The sequence below is a fragment of the Cupressus sempervirens genome, chromosome 7, assembly GCF_028749045.1.
Source record: "Cupressus sempervirens isolate cs-2001-9-10 chromosome 7, ASM2874904v1, whole genome shotgun sequence".
Lineage (NCBI taxonomy): Eukaryota > Viridiplantae > Streptophyta > Pinopsida > Cupressales > Cupressaceae > Cupressus > Cupressus sempervirens.
This window is the reverse complement of record NC_143124.1, coordinates 722,384,212-722,398,117: the sequence shown is the minus strand read 5'-3', so window position 1 is coordinate 722,398,117 and position 13,906 is coordinate 722,384,212. Positions and strand designations below refer to the sequence as shown.

Here is a 13,906-nt window from a genome sequence, read left to right as displayed (position 1 = left end):
AAGGATTGATGGTGGCAATTGCCTTGATCAAGGTTTGATAAGATTCAACTAGAAACTAAGAGACTCGAAAATGCCTAGGATTGGATAATGTTGATGATGGTTAATTAGAGTTGATTGCAAGTGATGTTGATGATATGGAAATAGTTCTAAATGGTTTTGGAAAGGTTTTGATTGGTTTTGAATCAATTACGAGTTTATCTACATTTGATTGAGAAAAGGGTTAAAGATGTTGAAGATGATGAAAACATGTCGAAGGATGTTCAATGAACATTGAGAAATAAGTCAAAATCATGACCAAATTTTCCAAAAGATCGAAGTTAATGAATTGAGAAAATGGGATGAGTTAACATGTAAAAGTAACAAAAGAGTAGGCACAAACCATTTTTTAGATTCTACAAGTTGACTACACTTTTTTTGTCTTTTTCTCTTGTTAGTGGCATCTCTCTTGTTATTGTTTTGGAGTTGACAAAGACTCAAGTCTATTGGGGGGTTGGTAGTTTCTTTGTCTCCATAGTCACGATAAGATCAACTCTTGCTTCTGATCTACTTTATTAGGAGTGTGAGGCAACTCATACTCCTAATGAACTAGAGGATAAATGTAACATTTTAAAATGGAAGAACCTATCATATAAGACCTTTTAGATTCCATCCTTTAGTGGTTTTATGAACCATAGATGCATTTTTTTCTCAATCATTTTTATCCCCATTCAATTCCTTTTCTTTTGCTTTCATATGTGTAGTTTTCGAGACCTCATGATTATTCCTTAGGATAACCTTAGTATAGGTTGACCTAGTTGACCTATACTAGTATAGGTTGACCAGTTCAACTTGTGCCCTAAGAATTTTTGGTCCCAAGGCTATTTTTGTCTTGGTGACTTAAATAAGAAAATTGGGTGACCCCTTTGGCTTGCTTTATTTTTGCACTCAAAAACTAGTATAAAAGGAAGCCTAGGCACCTCATTTCCACATCACTATACATCCAAGGAAATCCATATGAATGAATAAAAGAACTCAAGAAATAATATTTCACAAGGCATTTTGAGAATTTATTAAACATTCAAGGTGTTTTCAAAGATTCAAGGATTCTTTGTGAGCTTTTCCTCTTCAAGATCTAGCGTAGTGTTGGTCATGACATGAGGAGATCTATGTTGTGGAATTAATCTTCCTCTTATATCTTGCACATTTATATATATGGATCCATGATTTAGTTTTGTTAGATCCATTTAATTTGTGGATATTCTCTACATCCTTTATTGCAATTTTAACATCTCCAACATTCAAGCATTGTGAAATCCTTATCAACAAGGGTTTCATTAAGACAAGTGAATATTTAAATTTGTCTTGCTTATTTACATGATTTAAATTTCATTTCCTTTCAAGGTTTATTCCTAAATGATGGATTGACCTATCCAAGCCCCTTCCCTCAGCAAAAATAAAACTTTCTTGCGTGTATGAACACGATATCAAAACTACAAATTCAGATCTAGAAAGTATCAGTTGCAAGCTTCCAAAAAAAATTGGGTCTACTTTCTTTATGTGCTTTGGTGACATATCATCATCTTATAAATCTACCAATAGACTTTTTTTTTTGTTGACCTATACTTGGAGATTTGGGATTTTTGGGGCTTTGTTGGTTTTATATTCTGACTGTAGACCCGTAGTCAATATCTTAGTCACATTTTTTTATTTGCGATTTTATGAGCAAGAAAGCATTTTCCTTTGGATATTTCAAGGTCAATTTTATACCCTTATTTTTATCTCCTAGAATAGACCTATTTCTCTATTTTAATTGGGATGATTACACAAATATAACACTTAGATCTATTTGTTAGTGTTGTAGCTTAAGTTGGATAGAATTGATCTTGATTTAATCCCAAAGGGTTATTGGTTAGACATTATTTCATTTGATTAATCATCAATTAGACACACACACACACCCACACCCACCCACCCACCCACACCCACACACACACATATTGTTAATGACATCTAATAGAAATTAACTTACCATAACCAATACAGATTAGCATAGAGACATGACATCTCTTTGTGAGACATGTCTTGTAATGCCCTACTAGGGAACCCAAAAGAAATAACCTAAAGTTTCACTAGGTTTGCCAAACATTTTTTTTTTCAAAGATAATATATAACAACAGTTATAAAACAATGGAAGCAATAACATACACTCATACATAAGCAACACATAAGAAAATTACAGTTCTTAAGGGTCCCATGATGTTGAATCACATTTAAGTTTAATTAATACTAAAACCAATATATAACACATCCACATTAAAGAATAACTACAAGTATGAATCCATTTAAATAATAAACAATTATAGGATGCTACTTGGCAATAAACAAGATGCACAATCATCCACTGTACAAGTCACAGGATATGAGAGGCTGAAATAATATACATCGTGAGATAGATTACATCGTCTTGTAAGATCTATGAAATAAAATACAATACACTAGAGTACAACCATCCATCATAGAAATACAAGATCAGATAAAAAGGAACATTTGCACAAACACATCCAACAATGACATCTGACGGTCGGATCTCAATGGTATAAGAAAATGCACTACCACCCAACCTCATGGAACCTAAATCGCCCACTCCCACTGCATTGAGGAGATAGTCTCAAGTCCCAAATAGGATAACAAAACATAAGTCAAAACCAACTTCTAGGTTCAAGGAATCACCTAAAAGCAAACTATCTCAAAGGGTACCAAGACACAAGTATCAACTAAACCTAGAGGCAATACAGACACGTAGGAAATCTACTATGCAAGTGGGTAAGTGTCATCGCATGAGCCAAGTCTAAGGTTACCCTGGTAGCCACTATGGACTCCAAACCCCCTAGTGTCTCTATACGGCATCAAAATCCTTTTGTACAAACAAGGCATACTAACAAGTTAGCTCTAAGGTTACCCTCGTAGTCTTTTAATACTCTAGACCCCCTAGTGAATTTTTGTGGTACCAATATCTTATTAACTCATTTTAAACTCATTTAATGAAATGTTATCATTTATTAAAATAACCTACAATCGGTTACTTGTCAGCCTCTTTAGGGCCTCTGCATCCATTGCAAGCCACTTCCCAACATGACATACAAATAACCTACCCTAAGCTTAGAAAAAGCATAAGATCTCAAATGACTATAAACCACACATCAGTTCTTAAACAACAAACTGGAAAGATATAGAAAACATCACTGATCCAAATCACAGATTTCACCAATATGATCATCCAAAAAGGACTGGTCCAAAATAAAGTACACATAAACCAAATCCATGTCATAACATAACATCACCAAAATAAAAATAAATTATTTAATCACATCAATCCTATACAACCAACTAGGAAGCAATCAAGGATAACTAATCGAAGACTCAAAGGTTGTATCAGGAAAGACACATCATCCACCTCAATTCTACAAATAACTAGAAAGAACATCAAAATATTTGATCAAACTCATCATAGCACACACATAACACATCACCATGGTCAAGTAGAAAAGATCATGTACAAAACATCATTATGACATCACAAAACAAAACTCCCAAGCCTTTGGTAAACATCTTGACTGGCCGAAGCTAAGTCAAACCCAAAAACCCCAACACCTATAAATCGCACGTCACATAAAGCACATACAATATAACTTTTCATAATTCATTAGGTTTTGGAAAACACACAAGTTTGACTTTCACTATAGGTTTCCAAGTTCTCATTTTTCATTTTCAAAACACAAAGATTAAATAACAACCAGGGTTTCAGTTTTCTTTTCCAAGTATTATTGTTTATAGAGTTTTCAATTCCAAATAGGGTTCACATTTTCATTTTTATTTCTAAATATTTCTTTTGATAACATTTTCGATCTCAATCAGGGTTTCAGTTTCCATTTCTCTAGTTACTAGATTCGTTATGGTTTATGAGTTCACTAGAATCCTAGACGATACAACAATTCATATAAAGATGTTTAAACATTACTTCATAGTTCAATTCATTATCAAAACACAACATTCAATAAACAACCAAGTAATAGTTTTCATCTTTTCAAAGTATTATATCTTGATATGGTTTTCAAAACACAAGAACATTTGATGTATAAATAAGGTTCTAGTTTTCATTTTCGTTTATAAAACACAAGGTTCGATATAAAATTAGAGTTTTAGTTTTTGTCAATTCAAAGTATTAAGATTTCTAGGGTTTTTTTGAATAATAAAATTTCCCTAGTAATAAAATCATTTTCATAGAATATTGATATGTTAAGTAAAATTAGAGTTAACTTAAAATAATCATCCTTCCAATTACCATTATCAAATTACTATACACATACCTTTTTTATAATACATTAATTAAAACTTCAAATGAATATTATTAAAAATTAATCAGTAATTATTAATTATTAAAGATAATAATTATTGATTTATTAATAAAATAACTTATATTAAATTATTGATAAAATAATCTTAAATCTAATAATAAAATAATAAATATTAAAAATAACAATAATATTAATAACTTTTAACAGGCAAGAGCCTACGACACAATGGTAAATTGTAAGCCTCTCATCGGGGAGGTCTTGGGTTCAAATATACTTGAGATTAACACATAATAATAATTAATTAACAATAATAACAAATGAACAATAAATAATCCAGGCTTTGGCTGATTACCTAACAAAAAATATATATTAATAACTTTGAACACTTATAAAATTTAATTTAATATATAATAATAAGAAATTATTTAAAATTCAATAAATAAAAAAATTAAAATAAAATAAAACATACTAATTTTGTTTATAGCTCGCCAACTCTAAAGGTATGCTACCGCAGCAGTAATCGTCATTGACAATGAAGAACAGAGGAGAAGGGGGTGGGGAGGTGGTGGCCCCCACCTACCAAACAAATTTATTTATTTTGTTTCATTTTTTTAGAAGTAAACAAAACCATGATAGAAAGAAAGGGAGGATGCAGGTGGGGTTGGTGCCCACCTCCCCAAAACCAATAATTTTATTTATTTATTTTTATAATAAACACAACTAGAAACAGTCCCTCCCCGTACAATATAAATTTTGCAAATTAATAAATATATATATGTATTTATAATTACCATAGTAATCACAAATTATTGTGAGATATATATATATATATGATTCTCCCAAATAGATCTGATATAGAAACCTAAGATAAACAACCGAAATTACAAATCTGGTTTTTTCTATTCAAACCTCATAACCCCATTAAAAAAAAAATCCATATACAAATCTTCAACTTAACAAACAAGGTTTTCAAAACTAATCTCATTCATAAATGTCTTCAAGAAACGAAGAGCAATAACTTAAACACAAGGGCTTCAAATCTCCAATTTACATACAAATGTTCTCAAAATGAAGAACAATAATATCATGAACAAAGGTTTCAAATTCAATTCATAAACAGAGGTTTCTCAAATGAAGAACAATAAAATCACATACAAGGGTTTCAAATCGATTCAATTTTGAAAACATATTCGCAAACACAGAGAAGACAATGCAAAAAAGAAGAAGAGCTACTACTACACAAACCCACAAGATCCTACCTGGATCTGATGCTAAAACCACGAACGCACAAAAGACACAATAATTTCCTTCTGTTTCGAAAACCCTCTTCCTAGAAATCAGCTGCTCCAAATTTGTGTAATTATAAAATGAGTTGTAGATCTTTGATAAAGAGTTCGCCCCTAAATTTAGGGCTTCAATTCTGTAATCACGCGAGAAGACCTGTTGATCTTTAACTATTATTATATTTTAATAATATCTTGATTTTCATGCACAACCTTTTTGCCATTTAATTAAAATATCTTTATTAAATATTTTTCTCTCTTTAATTAATTCATGATAAATTTTTAATATAATATTTATTAATTTAATTAATAATATTATTTAGAGTTTTATTTTAACTCCTAAATACTAAATATTAAATTAAATAAATATAAATACGCCAAAATTAGAACTTTAATAAAATCTTTAAATAAAATTCTTTTATTTAATTAATTTCTCAATTGATTAAATATAATTAAATTTGAATTTTCTTTATAAAATTTTCATCAAATCAAATCATTAATTTATCTTTTAATTTGATTTAATTATAACAGAAAAACACCACAGACCCACAAGACAAAATATAGAAGCATCATAAAGTACAAAATACCAAAACAAACTCTAGGGTCAAAATCATGAATTCATGTCACTTGATGAATTTAGAAAGGTAAAACTAACTTAGATATTTGTCCTATTTTCTTAGACAATTGGCTTAGGTTAGGATCTGGACTCATGAGTTATCTCCCCACTTATACCATTAAGATACTGCGATAGGGTATGCTCATCCTGGCAATTCAGTGAAGTCAATACCTGGTACCTACAATCTGCATGTACATACACATATATTCTACACAAAACAAGCAATGGTAGGAAGTGGTACATCATGTAGATCCCGACTAGTAGGTGACTATGACTCCCTCCCTCAACCACATCAGGAACATCATACATAAAGTAAAACATATAGGTACACCATACACATGTAAGTATAGGGTAAGTATCCATAAAATTGCATATAAATTGTTCATCTAACTATCATCATGGAATAACTAAAAGTCATTAAATGAACATATATATCATCATTGAAAGGATAAACATAAACACATGAAATAATTGAACAACTCATCATGTAAATCAACTGAGTATGAAATAACATCTAAATCAAATTTGGTAATCAAGTACCGATAATCATAAAACATAATTAGAAAACAGACCTAAAAGAATCTGACAATACAACAAAATAGTCAACTAGGGGTAAGCATTGCATCCACTCCCCCTAGACTTAGGCTTACTCCTGGAAGCCTACAAGAAAGATAAAACTAAACTAGAGGTAGGCATTACATCCACTCCCCCCTGACTTAGGCTTACTCCTAGAAGCTCACTACAATGACTAGGGTAACTAAAAGTCAAAGAGTACTATCTACAATGTTAAACAAAAAGCTCATTTAAGAAACTAATATAAGTAAGTTAACTATGTATACAGTTTTAGTCAGAGCAATATGATTCTGGTTTAATAATAAATTGAAAACCATATTGATCCAACATTCATCTTTTTAAAAAACACTGTAATAGATCCCCTAAAACACTCCAAATAAAAGATCAACATCTCTAAATCCATAAAAAACATAAAAGTTATAATGTATAGACATAAATCGAAAGTCAATAACAAAAAAAACACTCACAAAATCAATCAAAGGCATACCACCTTAAAGCACAACCCTAAGAAAACATGTCTGAAATCTAGCTCACAAACTTTTTCTATGTTTCAAGTATCAAGTCTAAAGTTTTAAGTTTTAAGTGTTCAAGTTTGAAGTTTCCAAATGTTAAAGTTGCAAAAGATACATAACACTATTTATGTTTCATTTCAGTTCAACTAGTTCAAGTGTGCAAGTTTGTAATAGATATACATAACAGATTCACTTTTGTTTCAATTCAACTAGTTAACAACTAGTGGCCTTCCAATATACCCAGAGCTCCTAATGTAGAAACCTGGCTCTGATACCATATGTAACACCCCGCTAGGAAACCCAAAAGAAATTAACCTAATGTTTTTTGGAAAAGGGGTAAAAATTTATTCAAAAAAGACCAATTACAAAGGCCTCAAGCCCAATCTACCAAACCACACACAAAAGCCATTAAGATCTATCCTTCTCCACTAAAAGCTCAAAAATCCCCACACAATCAGCAGGAAGATCATCTCTATCAGAAATATTCCAACTTGCTCCCTTCTCCGAAGCCCATTTAGCCAAGACGTTAGCAACTCCATTCCATTCCTTGGGAATATGACAAAAGGAGATCTCATCCACAAAGCTACTCAAGTGAATAATCTCTTTAACAAGAGAGGCAATATGCTAGTTACAGTCATCTATTCTCTGATTACTAATCATGTCCACAACAATCTGAGAGTCTGATTCGCACACAATTCTCCTCCATCCAAGATAAAAAACTTGCACCAAAGCCACCTTAATGGCCAAGGCTTCTATCATGTTATTGGAATGAACTCCTTTATGAACAGAGAAAATGAAAGCAACCTTGCCATCCGCATCTCTCCCAATTCCTCCTGCACCCGCTTGTCCAGGATTACCCCGGGAGGAGCCATCAGTGTTGATCTTTAGGACATTATCTGTTGGAGGTCTCCATCTACCCATCCTACTCACTTTTATTTTTAGTGGCTGAGGTTTTTTACTGCTTCTACTTCCCAAACCTTTGTCCACCAATCCCAAATTCCTAACAATCCTGGAATCAACAGGATCCACTGGCTCTGTCATGTCACATTTAGCATAGATGGTCTCCTGAAGCCTGCTTAAGATCAACTGCCATAGTTTAGTGACTCCTAAGCTGGAGTTACAGAAGATCCAATGATTACGCTCCAACCAAAGATTCCAAAGAATGAAAGAAGGTCCAACAGCCCAGGCCACCTGGACGAATGAATTTCTCACAGGGGGTCTACCAAGACTATCCCAAAACTCAATAGGAGATGCAACATGAATGCATCCATGACACCATGCTTCCCACCACTTATGCCAAATTTCTCTAGAGAGAGGGCATAGGAAGAATAAATGAGAAACATCCTCTCCATGCAACCTACAGAGGGGACAGAAAGAAGGACCTTGAAACCCTCTTTTCTGGAGGTTATCCCAAGTAAGACATTTTTTTTGAGCAACCAGCCATGAAAAAAAATTACATTTAGGCCATGAGAACCTATTCCAAACTTTCCTCCATTAGGAAATTTCTCGAAATTCATTGCATTGACTATCCAGTCGAGCATATCCTTGGGCCACACTGAAAGTACCTTTAGGGCTAGGACCCCAAGCCAGGATGTCTTTGTCCATAGAAGAGCTGCACAACCTAACTGAGAGAAGATTGGCTAGTTTCGCCCGAATTTCTAAAGAGCCCCCTGGGGGCCAATCCTGAGGATCCTTCCAATTAGCCACAACCATCGAGCCACACCTCCTCAAAGTTTTGAAGTGAACAACTTTGGTCCATCCTGCAGCTGAAAAAATCTGATATAGAGGCTGAAGGTGTGGATAACTGGAGAGAATGGGAGGATAGCCATCCCAAGAGTCAAGCCAGAAAAGCACACAAGATCCTTTATTACATATCCAGAAGAGACCGTCTTTGATGACAGGAGCTCCTCTTTTAAGAGTTTCCCAAATAAAGGATCCCTTACCATCCAGCTCCAGTCTAGGAATATCATGAAGTTTCACTCCTGGGAAGTACTTATAAGCCAGAATCTTAGCCCAATCTCGATCTTGATTCTTGCACCACCGCCAATATAACTTTTTTGCCAAAGCCTTGACGCCAAGAGCCATACATTTAAGGCCTAATCCTCCAGCAAATTTAGGCAAGCAAACAGTGTCCCATTTGACCAAGCACCATTTAGAAGAGAGGAGATTTCCTATCCAAAGGAATTGTCACGACAGAGCATCAAAGTCTTTCATAACTCCAATGGGAGGAGTTTGCACTAGACACCTATAAATAGGAAGAGCCTCAATCACAGTCTTGAGAAGGATGACCCTACCAGCAGAAGAGAGCCATCTATGAGTCCAGTGACTCACCTTGCTGCAAAATTTGTCCAACAAACCTTGTCAATACTCTTTTAGCTAAGCCCCAAGGGTTAGAGGAACTCCAAGATGAATCAATGGAAGGGATCCAACCTGAAACTTGAGAATTCTAGCAATCCTGACCTGAATCGCCTGAGGAGTATTAAAGAAATAAATAGATGATTTAACTTTGTTAATATGTTGTCCAGAGGCTTTCAAATAAGTGTCCAAAATCATTCTGAAGTTCCTTGCTTCATTAATGGTAGCCAAACCCATCAATCCAGTATCATCCACAAACTGGAGGTGCGTATATGTTGGAATATTATTGTGCCACTTCCACCCCTGGACAAATCCCTGCTCAGCTTGAGATTTTATAAATCTGCCCAGAGCCTTCGCCATAATGATAAATAGATATGGAGAGATAGGATCTCCCTGTCGAAGCCCTCGAGAAGTAGAGAATAGATTAGTCAGTTCTCCATTAATAAGAATAGAAAAGGAAGTGGAAGTCACGTAGCTGAAAACCCAATCCACCCATTCCCTGTCAAATCCAAAAGCAAGAAGCACCTGTTTCAGGAACTCCCAACTAACCCGCTCGTAAGCTTTATCTAAATCCAGCTTAATAAACATAGCTTTTTCCTTGGACGTAGCCATAGAATGAATAGCCTCTGAAGCAATAACCACACCATCCAGAATCTGTCTACCACTAACATAGCCTCCCTGCTCCTCAGATATCAAAGAGGCCAGGAAAGGCTTAAGCCATTCAGCAATTAATTTAGTGATAATTTTGTATGTGACATTACATAAAGCAATAGATCTGAATTGATCCAACCTATTAGCCCCATCAATCTTGGGGATGAGAGTGAGGAAAGTAGCATTCAAAGACTTGAGCATTTGTTTATTATGATATGATTCCTGAATAACATCTAGAAGATCAAATTTAATAATTTCCCAAAACTCTTGGAAAAATTCAATGGGAAATCCATCTGGGCCCGGGGCTTTACCTTTCTTCATAGCAAATACCACCTTTTCTAGCTCCTCAAGCGTAACAGGTTTAAACATATCTCTGTTCATACTGCCAGACACAAGATGGGGAATACATTCTAAAATAGTCTTTCTCTCAATCAAGGAAAGAGGTTCCTCCTTTGAGAAGAGTTGAGAGAAGTAATTAGTGGCTTCTAAAGAAATTGCCTCCTTGGAAAAGAGATGATCTCTGGAAGAAGAAGCAAGAGAAGTAATGGAGTTTACAAACCTACGAGCTTTAACAGTGTTGTGGAAGAAAGCAGTGTTTCTATCTCCCTCCTGCAGCCAATCCACCCGAGATTTTTGCTTCCAAAATATTTCCTCTCGAAGCTCCCATTCTTCAACCTCTTTTAAAGCTGAGGATTCTTCAGATACTAAATCTAGAGTCATTCCATGATCCCTGATCTGACGAGTGATACCATCTAGCCTGGCCTGGGCATCTTTTAAATGCTCTTGAAGGTTTCCAAAGCACTGATTATTCCATTGTTTCAACTTGAATTTCACATGTTGAAGGCGCTTCTCAAAGGTGAACATGGAAGTACCATGAAGAGGCCTGCCCTCATGCCACCAGGCTATCATAAGATTCTGAAGGGAAGGATCTCTCAACCACATTAGCTGAAACTTGAAGGAGGGATTCTTAGCAGTCTTGAAAGGAGTGACAGAGAGCCTGATAGGCCAATGGTCAGAGCCTCTCTAGTCAAGAATATCAGAATTGGTAGACCATCTAATATTCATCCAAAAACAAGATACCAGGAACCTATCAAGCCTTTCCGAGATAGCCTCCATCCCACTCCTTCTGTTATTCCAGGTGAATATACCAGAACCAGGCTTAACATCAATAAGATTCAAAGAGCTAATATTATCTCTAAGCATACTAGAAGAAGGACCCAATCGAGAAGCCCTACCTCTCTTTTCCTCAAGACTAGTAACAACATTAAAATCTCCGGCAGCAATCCAAGGAAGGAAAGGATCTAAAGATCGAACAAATATAATATGTGACCACAAAAAAGATTTGCCTACCAAATCACTAGGAGCATAAATATTGGAGAACAAGCACCTTTCACCTGTCTCAAAGTGAGAAGCCATAAAAGAGATGGAAGACCTGCTCATAATCCACCACAAGGGAGTCACCTTCTTGGGATTCCAGAGACAAGCAAGACCACCTGAGTTTCCTTGAGCACCTACTGCCTGCCAGCTACCATACGACCATAACTTCGGCCCGCAACTATTCAATTCATCAACTGAGAGTTTAGTTTCTTGAATGAAAATAATATCTGGAGAGTGAGAATCTATCAATCTACGAACAACCTTTTGTCTAGGGATGTTGTTCAGCCCCCTAACATTCCAAGAGATAACAATCATTTAGAAGATTGCGAGAAATGGGAGTCAATGGGCTTCACAAACCCCGCCTCAACTAAAGTCTCACCTATCATCTTAACTTTCCCCTGATCTGTCTTCCTTCCACTCTTCGCAGACTTCTCCGAAATCCCCTATTTAAAGGGCTTTTGCTGTAAGCCCAATGTGGATGCAGCTTTAGAGCCTTTTGTGCTATCGGTCACTCCTTTTTTGCCAAGATGGGTGGAGGCTATGATATTTGGACCATCACGGGGATGTGACCCACCAGGAATATCATAAAATAACTCCTGAACCAATTCATCTGGACCAATTGGTTGGCCTTGTACTTCTTCAGGAATCTGGACTAGATTCCCAACTTCCTCTAGCTGGGGTTCCAAAAGAGAACCCTCACCCGGGGATATCTCAACAGGTATACCTTCCTCCTGTATCAAGTTCTCCAGCACATTAAACCTGTTGAAGGTATCATCATTTTGTTTATTCGTCCCCGTTCTCTTCTGCCCCTTACCTTTATTACGTGGCTTTACTGGGATAAAACCCTCCTTATCTGCAGAGGGACCACTTGGCACAGGGGCTTTACCCATGTCATCCTTAGGGTTCGGCAAAGTGGTTGTTGATGATTGAGCAAATTTATTTCGAGGGCATTTACGTTGCAAGTGCCCATACTCGCGAAAAATCCTGCATCTGAAGCGTAGAGTTTCATAGTCCAACTGCTAAGTCCATGAGGAAGGACCTAAGAAAATTTCCATAGAATTAGGTAGTGGATTAACAAGATCAACCTCCACACAGATTCGTGCATATGAAATTACCTTTCGATCTTGGGTTTGGGATGCCAATCCAATTGGTTTCCCAAGCAGAAGAGCAATCGAATGAAGAATATCCTCTCTCCAAAATTCCAGTGGCAGACGTGGCAACCAGATCCACACAGGGACTCGAGACGAGATTTCTTCAGCGGAGTTGAATCCAGTGTGCCAGGGCTTGATAAACAGCCCAACTTGGTTAAAAAAGTATGGACCTCCTTCAAATACTTTGTTCCTATCCGACATGCATGAAAAAATAACCATAAAATAGTTGTTAGCTGGCAAAAGAATTTCCATATCCCCTTCCGAATTCCACATACGGTGTGCCCATGATTCCAACACATAGAGAGGGAGTCGAAGACCCAAAAACTTGCATATGAGCGCATGCTTACTCCAATACTCCACATCTTCTGATATTTTCTCTAGTTGAATAATCAACACTGGTCGATCATTAGATCTTTCCAAACACCCATTCGTCTTCTTAATTTGGATAGAACCTTTTGAAGAAGTCACATTCTCGCCAGAAGGTATATTATCCATCTGACCTTTAGCCTCCCCTCACATTTGACAAGAGGTATCAGGCATTTCCAAATCTTTAGACAAAATCTAAGTCTTAGGGGCATCTGATTGCCCCATGCCCAGATTTAAAGACAATAGCATCAAGCCAAGTCAGAAATCAGACCAGTCGTTCACTGTTGTGCCTCCCCCACCACTGTAGAAGAAAAACGCCCGCAGAACATCAACACCCCGCTGGCTACACCTCCACACAATCAACCAACAATTAAAACACAGCTTCCTCCCTCCTTCTACTCAAACCCTCATCCCCGCATGCAATCCCAAAACAAAGAGGGCGAACACGACCCAGAACCAGGCGCTAGAGACCAACATGTAAGGGCATCGAAATTAACCTAATGTCTCACTAAGTTTGCCAAACAATTTTTTTTGAAAGATAATAATGTCAACATAAAATATAGTGGAAGCAATAATATACACATAAACACATACCATAAAATAGATTACAACTCTTAAGGGTCCCATGATGCTAAATCACATTTAAGTTTAATTAATATTAAATCTAACACAAAATAATTCCACATAT

At 35.9% G+C, this 13,906-nt stretch overlaps 1 protein-coding gene across 1 annotated transcript; it reads right to left on the bottom strand.

Moving 5' to 3' along the window:
• Window positions 1–8,812: 8,812 nt before the first annotated feature.
• LOC149549263 (uncharacterized) lies at window positions 8,813–11,490 on the bottom strand. The gene is made up of 6 exons (XM_089794294.1): window positions 11,405–11,490; window positions 11,000–11,321; window positions 10,655–10,933; window positions 9,749–10,546; window positions 9,650–9,653; window positions 8,813–9,489 (listed from the first exon to the last, which is right to left on the bottom strand). Exons 1-6 carry the CDS (start codon window positions 11,488–11,490, stop codon window positions 8,813–8,815), a joined length of 2,166 nt encoding a protein of 721 aa, XP_089650420.1.
• Between the last annotated feature and the right edge of the window lie 2,416 nt (window positions 11,491–13,906).

Coding starts and splice junctions, on each gene's coding strand:
- LOC149549263 (XM_089794294.1), bottom strand. CDS start 11,490: ATGTTAAGCCTGGTTCTGGTATATTCACCTGGAATAACAGAAGGAGTG. Junction 10,934..10,999: donor AATCCTCAGCTTTAAAAGAG/GTTGAAGAATGG, acceptor GATTGGCTGCAG/GAGGGAGATAGAAACACTGC. Junction 10,547..10,654: donor TTGAGGAGCTAGAAAAGGTG/GTATTTGCTATG, acceptor GATGTTATTCAG/GAATCATATCATAATAAACA.